This window comes from Grammomys surdaster, unplaced genomic scaffold, assembly GCF_004785775.1.
Source record: "Grammomys surdaster isolate TR1022 unplaced genomic scaffold, NIH_TR_1.0 169, whole genome shotgun sequence".
Classification (NCBI taxonomy): Eukaryota; Metazoa; Chordata; class Mammalia; order Rodentia; family Muridae; genus Grammomys; species Grammomys surdaster.
Window position 1 is genome coordinate 15,519,502 of NW_021604617.1, and position 9,290 is coordinate 15,528,791.

The following is a 9,290-nucleotide window of genomic DNA, read 5'->3' on the forward strand; positions in this document are numbered from 1 at the left end:
TCTCCTCTCTCCTCTCTCCTCTCTCCTCTCTCCTCTCTCCTCTCTCCCTCTTCTCTTCTTTCTTCTCCTTCTCTTTCTCCCTTCTTCCCTTTCTTTTCTCCTCCTTCGCTCCTCTCTCGCCTCCCAGGACCGGCACGATGGCGTCCCAAGCCATAGCTCGAGACTGTCTCAGCTGGGCTCTGTGTCCCAAGGACCCTACTCGAGCGCCCCGCCGCTGTCCCACACACCATCATCGGACTTCCAGCCACCCTACTTCCCGCCTCCCTACCAGCCGTTACCCTACCACCAGAGTCAAGACCCGTACTCCCATGTCAACGATCCCTACTCCCTGAACCCTCTGCATCAGCCCCAGCAGCACCCGTGGGGGCAACGACAACGCCAAGAAGTGGGTTCAGAAGCCGGCTCTCTTCTGCCCCAGCCCCGGGCAGCCTTGCCCCAGCTCTCCGGCCTTGACCCTCGAAGGGACTACCACTCTGTCCGCCGGCCGGACGTGCTGCTGCATTCCGCGCATCACGGCCTGGACGCCGGCATGGGCGACAGCCTCTCTTTGCACGGCCTTGGGCATCCCGGCATGGAAGACGTGCAGGTAATTCCAAACAAACAAAAATAAGCATAACCGATAATAGAGGAAGAATGCCGGGGGCGAGGGGAGGAAAGGGGGAGGGGCGGCCTGATCTTCTCTGGTGGTGGTGGTGGGGGAGGGTTGTCATCTTTAGAACCGGACCAACCAGACAGGACAAAAGTGTGTGTTTGTGTGACTACGTGGTGACGGTTTCTAGAGATCCGTTTATGAATGACAGGACGGCTGGAAATTAAATCTCGAAGGAGGAAATACGTTTGTGATAGTTTACAGTCACTGCCATCAAGGTTAATGTTTTCGTCTTGACTCAGTTACTGGACTTGTCATTTTCTGTTGCTTTGTGTGGAGAAGTTGGCTCCAGGAGTAATCCATAGTTGAGCCTGTCCCGCTGGCTTGGTGGACAAAGTGTTGGCTGTCTACAGAACAGAGCTCTAAACAAGAAGACACAAGGGCCACTGAAGGATCTAGGTTTTTTCTCTGGTGTGGAAGGCTAGGAATGATAATACACTCTGAGTGTTTGTTTATGGTCCCTTTGCTCTGAATTTCCAAAAGTTGCAGAGCCCCTTTCCCAAGCAGAATTCTAAGGCCATCATCTGACAAGGGGATCGTTGCTGGGGATGGGGGGTCGACAGAGAAAGCTGAGATTGGGTTCTGGAATCCATGAGGACACGATAGCAGTTTGGAAATTGCGTCTCTTGGAGGGCCAATTAATTGATTATAAAGCAATGTTCTCCACCTTCCCCTTCAGCCCTCTCCTCTGACAGTTGTCGCCCCTCCCGGAGGTTGCCATCCCTCTTGAAGAGGTATCATTGTTTATTCTTTAAAACAAAAGGTTCAAAACACAATCCTTACCCACCCAGTATCCCATCTGCAACCTACGCATCCGAGCCTGTCTTAGATGAGAATACTTGGTTAAACTAAACAAAGAAACATCAAAGAAATGATTCCTAAATACTGTCAGGGTGATTCTGAACAGTTCTGCGTCACCTACTCTCCCAGATTTAACGAGTCTCCAGAAAAGATAAATATTGTTGTACAGCATTTAATTGACACTTGGACCTCATTGCCACAGTTATGCATCATTGTGGACTTACTTCTGGAGCAAAGGAAACTGAAATGGAAAAGAGAGGGAATATGAATATATATATATACATATATATATATATATTCATTCCTCATTACCAGAAAAGAGGAGGCTTGGCTACCTTCTCTTTTCCATTTCATTATTCATATGTGTGTGTGTGTGTGTGTGTGTGTGTGTGTGTGTGTGTATTCAAAAACAGTCAAAACGTGGTGACAGTGTCAAACACCACCTCTGTATGGCCTGTAATGCCTCATTGTTTTAGAGGAACCTTGTTATTAAAAAAAGGAAATCATCTGATTCACCCATAGTACCAAGAGTGATGTTTTTGTTGATTTTTAGTGAGCTGTGTCTGTCTGGAGGTATTGCTCATTTCAGAATACCATATAAGAAAAGAAATATTGAGCCTTTTTTTTTTTTAATGCATTGGGGTAATATGCGTCTGGGGGGAAAGTTTTTAAATTAACCTTTCTGAGTATGGTTCAAAGTACTGAATAATGAAGGTGGATCAACAAAACATCCCCATTACCCTGGGGATGCTAACATCACCCACTACCATTACACATCCTCAGCACCACTGGGGGTGTTAACATCATCCACTACCTCTACTTGCACCTGAAGGCCAAGGGACTCAGGCAATTGAACCCTGGAATGCCTCTCCAAAATAAGGAGCAAGTCTCTTTGGATTTAGAATGTTTTCTTTAAGTCAGAACTCTAAGGGGTTTTTGAATGTTTAGCAAAATGCAAAGGAAGGGGGAAAAACAAAGCCAAAAAAGTGTTGTTGGGAGAATATAATAAAGCAACTGGATGGATTTAGAGTATTTAAGTGAAACCCAGCATCTATTCTGAGCTGATGCAGTTTGCTCTGAGACTGTGGGGTTAGAGAGAGCTCCCTACTTCCCTCTTCCTTCAGCTGATAGCCTGGCAATGTAGAGAATCCTGTGGGACCTTCTTCAACAGCCCTAAGTGTGAGGAGTACTAGGAATGCAGCCCATGCCAGCCTCAATAGTAAGACAAGGGTATGAGGCTGGTCTCAGCGTGGTCTCTGTGATAGGGCTAGGGAAAGGCTGGTATGGTACAGGGAAGGAAGGAGAAGATGAGTCCCTAGGCTCCAGAAGTCTAACAGATCAGCGCCCCCCCCCCCCCCATAAGAATCCACTGCCAAGTTCTGGAGCTAGATACAGTTATGGAAGCTGTCAGGACTCCACACACCAGGCGACCACAAACCCAAGAGGGGTGTCAGCACCTTTCTAGTCTCTAGAAGTGACAACAGATTGGTTTGGCCTGGACGTCAGAATCACTTCTTCTATCTCAAGGGTCTGGCAATGTGCATTCAGGACACTGGAAGCCAGGGACCAGACAGCCAGAGGGTGCTGCTGCCTAGGCCCTATGGGTCCAGGATTGGGGGGATTTCATGTGACCTAGAGGCACACTCACGAGGCCGCCCGCCCTGTGAGAGAAAAGGAGAAGAGCTAATTAACCAAATGCTTCTAATATTTTTTAAATGAAACTATAAAACCCTGTCAATTTCTATTTCAATTTACTCACAGGGGCTATTAAACTAGCTGATCGCTGTCTGGGTTCCGGGTATGCTACATTTCACCCATTGGGGAGGGGGGGCAGTGTTAAAAACTCAGGGGGAAATGGTTACAGAAAAAGAAAATGAGGGGACACCTAGTTGTGGATTTGTTTACTTGCCACACAGGCATCTTGTTCTTCACAGCTTGGCTCTCTAACCTGCCATCACCTCTACCACCCACCACCCACAAGTATTAACATATAATGCTATTAAGTGAACCCTACACACAGACACACACACACACACACACACACACACACAAACACACACACACATCACTCAAAACACACCCTTGTGTCTTAAAGCAACCCCTGGTATCACTTTTAACTAAAGAAGTCTAGTAATTATGAGTCTGAGTTGTTTTTCTGCGCTTCCGCATGCAGTCCTAATTAAATCTTTACGATCCTCCCTGTGACGATTAAGCGCCAGCATGCTGCGTGAATATCCTGTACAAAAACCCAGCAGGCGGCCGTAATTAGATAGAAAATCAGACAAGAGCCTTCTCATTAACTACCACAACTACCCCACGTTGCTGATGAGGCGTGGATACATATTTGTGCACCAACATGGTTGTGAGGTGTGTGTTGGGGGGGACTCATGAGTCCAGCCCTATATGTGATGGGTTTCACTCCCACGAAACAGGTAAATAGTTCTGTCCCTGGTGGACCCATAGCCCTTGCCAAGACACAAACACACACACACACACACACACATTCACGCACAGGAACACACACACAGAGTTTAGAAAGGTGTGAACTGAGTGTGAGGCTGCCTATATATGGGACAAGGTCCCCTGGAAACTTAAGAACAAGTTTCATGAAATATTTTTAAGGTACCTGCCCACAATTAAGATGTGTATGGCAGTCTTCAACATAGAAAACAGTTCAAATGGAGGAACACCCCACCCTCCGCCTTCCAAGAGCTGAAGAGTGACTAGTAAGATTGAGAAGAAACAAGCAGAGAATACCCCCTGATGGTTTAGAATGTCTCATTTCTCAAGCCACAATTGCTTGTTTGTGATAGTCTTTTTTTTTCCTTGTGATGGACTCACACCCTGTCTAAGGAAGCATCCTGAATGGATAGGAAGCGCTGGGGAGACACCTTGCTCTCAAAGGCCTTTTGATATTTCTTTATAGAGTGGGTGACAAATTGGTTCAAACCTAAGTTCCAAAAGATCAAGGGAAACAGTTGTGAGGTTCAAAAAGATAGTGGGTATTTTCCTTGGGAGTGGGGAGGGTGGAAGGGAATCTGCTTTCTTGACACCCCACAATGCACAGCTAGAAGGCCTGGTTCCCCGTGAAGTCCTGACAGCAAGGAACTAGCTCCAACAACGCTTCTCTCAGAAGTACTGCCAAATCTGAGTTGAAACTTCCCCTCTCTGGGATGAAACTGAAGATGGATATTCCTTGTTACTAGCAAGGTGCTGACTGGGAGGATCCTCTGTGTGTGTGTGTGTGTGTGTGTGTGTGTGTGTGTGTGTGTACCACGTAGTTCCTGATTTCCTAACAGGTGTGCTCCTTGCTAGGCAGCAGCACCAGCATGCCAGAGGGGGTGTGTGGAACCCTGTACAGGCTCCTCTCCTGCAGGGACTGTCATCCTGCAGCAAGAAGCTCATAGCTCACAGGAACAGGAACGTGTGTGGATTACAGTGGGTGTGAGGTCCTGGAGGCTGTTGTATTGCTGTTTGCATTCCATTCCAAATTGCTCAGACTTTAATTAAAATCCCATAATATAAACTATTATGTATTTGTAAAAACGACTCTGGGGTTGAATGCACTGGGATAGAAGGGGGGAAAAAACAAAAATAAAATTGCTTTAACTGATATTGGTGAGAAATCTTTTAGCTTTTGCCAACTTTTCACAATTCATTTGGACAAATAGTATAAAAGTTTATGTGTCTGTATAATATCTGTGTTTCGGATAATAACAAAGTCAACACTACACACCAGATGTTTCTCATAGGTTCTGCTTTCTTTTTCTTCTATCTCGAGAATTTACTATTTCAGTGAATTTCATTTCTATGTTGAGTTGGAGATAATAAGGATAATAATAAAACCTCCCTTTGTGAATTAATATAAATGGAAATAATAGAAACTCCTGTGACATGATTTATGTATGGAATTCTTTAATATCCAGTCAATTTGAATGGCGATGTTTTTATATTCACAGTCAGTTGAAGATGCCAATAACAGCGGCATGAACCTATTGGACCAGTCAGTCATTAAAAAAGGTATGGATTGTTCCTTTCAAATGTAAGCAAAGATTTCAATGTATTTACGATAAGCATTCACCTTGGGGAAGTCTTATATTTTATATGACAAAAAAAATAACTAAAACATTTGTTGTAATCAGACAGTGGTTTCAGATAAGGTAGAAGGGCATGCTGGGAAAAAGGAAATAGGACCAAACAGAATGGAAACACTGTCAAAAACCAGGATTGAGATCAGAGCAACACTGACAATGGCCATTTTTCTCATAATATATACGGTAGTCATTCAAAATGCATCTTACATGACCAATTATCATGATGCGGTGAAACGGCTGCAAAGCACCGGTTTATAAACTATGCTATTATTATTTTGTTCATAACTGGATTTAGCTGTGTGAAAGTCTGTGTCATGGAGATAGCTCCCCTCAACCCTTGTTTTTTGGTTTGATTTTTTTGGGGGGGTGGGGTGGGGAGTGGTGGTAATTGTGTTACCAGTTCTCTCTGTGTTATGAGTTGTTCCTTTTTTTATTATTATTTTTTAATTGTGCCAAATGCTTTCTAAAGATGCTCATCCTGAGAGGCGGACTACGCAAGCATCTAAATCTTCCTGCATATGCACCCATGATTTACTATGACTGTGGAATCACCCCATACTGTTAAAGGGCATGTGATATTAACAAATGTTTGCAATCTCTTGTACAGCTGTAAGCAAAATAATTAACTAATTAAACTAATTAAATGTAATTACAATAACTCATTTCAGGCGCGTTGCAGCTGCTTAATTTTTTTTTTTCTCCTCTTCTCTGACAGTCACTAAGAGAATGTCTGGCGATTAGGGTAGCGGCTTCAAGGCCTGAATGTCAGTCACATGCCACAGATTTAAGAGATCGAATGTGTACACATTTGCGATCTTTAATTATCCTATGGACTGGTATTGGAAAACACAGTTTTAACTACTGCCTTTTCTTATGGAAGCTAGAGGAAAATAGTCTTTATGTTAGGAGTCAACAAACCCCAGCCTCAGCCATTCGTGATTCACTCGAGCCTCTTAACAGTAACGGAAAATTATTAAAGAAAAGACTAATTTAGAAAGTAATTCACCCAGACTCAAATTGGGGGAATAGGAGAATGTGATATGAGAATGCTGAAGGGGTTAAAAGTGTGCTCAAGTTTCTCCTTTTAAAAAGTCATGTATGTATAGCTTTGAGAGGTAGAAAGGAGAAACAGCAGCTGAATGGTGCCTTTTGATTTTGAAATGTGTGGGTTTTTTTTTTTTTAATGTTGCCCAGTATTCTTTAGGTAACACCATCTTTGGCTGGTACGCTCATGGTGTACGCTTAAGCTGGCAAATGTGTTGAGTACTTACTTTCACTGGTTTCTCTTGAGTCTTCTCCTTTGGGTAATTGCTGGTTGATTGGGGTGGGGTGAGGGAGGAGCTTTTCTGTTTCCTATTGTCACTGTTGTTTAATTTCCCCCTCCCTCTTTGTGGCAAGCTAGAACAGCTTAGCTCAGGGTTCGGTATCCTAGCAACATCAGTTGGCTGGCAGAGGGACATGCCCAGCAGATGACCAATCAGAAATGTTATTAATATTCAGGCCAATAAAAATATCTGAAACTTAGCTTGCCTAGAAAAATGAGGTTCATGGTTTTCTTAGATGTGGGAAGCATTTGGTTGCCATTTTTGAATATGTTTGCCAGAGAAGCATGAATATTTATGCACAAGGTAATTTCCAGGGATAAAGAAGAGTGTTGACTAAAATTGCTCTCTCTGTTTTCTCAAACTGCCACATGTTTTCCTCCAAAGCTTTCTAAAAGCATGCATGGCTTAAAACACTAAAGTAATCCCCTGCTCATGTTAATAGATTTGAGGTGAGTAATAAAATATGAATGTTAGGTCAGTTCCATTATTCGATACTTGGAATGTTTGCTTTATTACATAAAGAAAAGATCCTAATATTATATTTTTATCTTTTAAAAGCCATAGGCAAAAAAATGAACAAATGTTTGATTTATTTTTCTAACTCACCAGGAACCACTTAAAATAAAGTTATGGGTTCATTAGCTCCTTCCCCACCTCTCCTCTCCCATCTTTACATATTTCTATCCCCATGAGGAATGCTTCTGTGAGATTAATTCTGTAGAGAGGTGAGAAAGTTTCCTGAACTGAATATTCTAAATTTCAGCAACTAGCAGGGGACTTGGTTGCTTAATTTGTTTTCTAATGGGCATTTAGACAGTTTTTTAGAAAATTATACTTCGTTAGTAAAAGGCCAGCAACTAGCCCATATTTACGCATCCCCTCTCTTGTGTTTATGAAACCTAATTACCTAGGTATAAAAGATCTATTTGTCTGTCAGGTTGTGTCATAGCCACTCCTAAAACTTAACCCATGTCATTTTTCTTCCCTGTTGATATCACCCAATACGTTATAGACTCCCTCTCTTGTTATGTTTGCTATGTGGGCTTAGCTGACATTTCTGAAGTAATTTAGTTAAGAGGAAATGAGTTGTTCCCAGTAGAGAGAGCAAACGAGTGGAGTGAAGGTAGCCAGCGTGATAAATGGCTCTTTCATTTGAAGATCTCCAGAGCTCGTTTACGGCTAATTTTCTGTATTGGCCCCCTTTGAGCTATTAATGCAATCGGCAGGGACCGTGGCCCCTCTCTTCTTAGCTGCCCCATTAGAGCTCCCATTAAACTGCCTAGTCTCAACTCTATGGCAGGAGTTGGGGAGGGGGGAGTAATGAAAGGTGCTTTTTAAAGTCTCCTAATCTAAACCGGCAGAGGGTGGTTAATACGATTTGAAGGGGGCTGGTCAATGAGCAATCAATAAAGTAATAATGAGAAGGATTCGGTACATTAACAGTCTAAAAATCCAACGAGACATTAAAAAATCATTCTTAACTCTCAGTTCCATTAAGATTAGGAATCTGAGTGGAGTGGGGTGGGGAGTAGTGCCCAGCTAACATAAATGATCATTGCCATCTTCCTATAGCTTAACTTACAAGGCTTACCTTGGCCTGAAGAAAAGGGATTTGGAACAGAGACCACTATGCAATCTGCTTGACACATTAGACAGCAGAAAATATGTCAGAATTTCTTGGAAAGGTTATTGAGGCTGGAGTCCAAGGTTCAAATGCTGTGACTCTGGGGCATTTTTTTTTTTTTTATTGGTCTTAGGGATATCCTGTTTGGTTAGTTTCAGTTCAACCTCCACTCTCTTCCACATTTTCCCCGTTAGTTCTGGCCCCTTCCCCACACAAACATTTTGGTGTGGGTTTTCTTGGAGAGGAGGAGTAAAAAGAAAATTCCAAATCTCAACTGTAGCCGATTCTTTTGAGATTCTTCCTTCTAGCCTAGAAGGAAGGAATTTCTCACCAAGAGTCTAAGTCAGTCAGACCTATAAGGTATGTCTTTCCTCCTCTCAATAACCTGGCAGAGAGAGAGAGACAGACTGAGTGAGAGAAAGAGAGAGGAGGGGGGGAGGGAGGGAAGGAGATGCAACATACATACACACACACACACACCACATACACAGAAAGACAGAGACAGACACAGAGACACAGAGAAACATATACCAGGAGCACTCAGAATTTCAAAACTCTAAAGATCAGACATTCCTTTTTACTGTCCCAAGTGTGGGAACCTGTAAGTTCACACACTGGAGAAGATAAATGACTTTCTCAAGGTCAGATGACACACTAAAAACATGGTGAGACCCTAGTCAAGTTTCAGGTTCTCAGATTCTGTCAGTAAAGAATACCAACCCTTTGTATTGGGGAGATATACACTCTCTCTCTCTCTCTCTCTCTCTCTCTCTCTCTCTCTCTCTCTCTCTCTCTCT

General features: G+C 43.1%; 1 protein-coding gene across 3 annotated transcripts in view; it reads left to right on the top strand.

Annotated features, from left to right (window-relative positions):
• The window catches only part of Tfap2b (transcription factor AP-2 beta), a 29,670-nt gene that overhangs the window by 4,881 nt on the left and 15,499 nt on the right, over positions 1-9,290 (top strand). For all 3 annotated transcript variants that reach the window (XM_028766661.1, XM_028766660.1, XM_028766662.1), the window contains exons 2-3: positions 128-586; positions 5,410-5,470. In XM_028766661.1, coding sequence (XP_028622494.1) covers positions 128-586; positions 5,410-5,470 — 520 coding nt within the window. The remainder of the gene's footprint in view (positions 1-127; positions 587-5,409; positions 5,471-9,290) is intronic.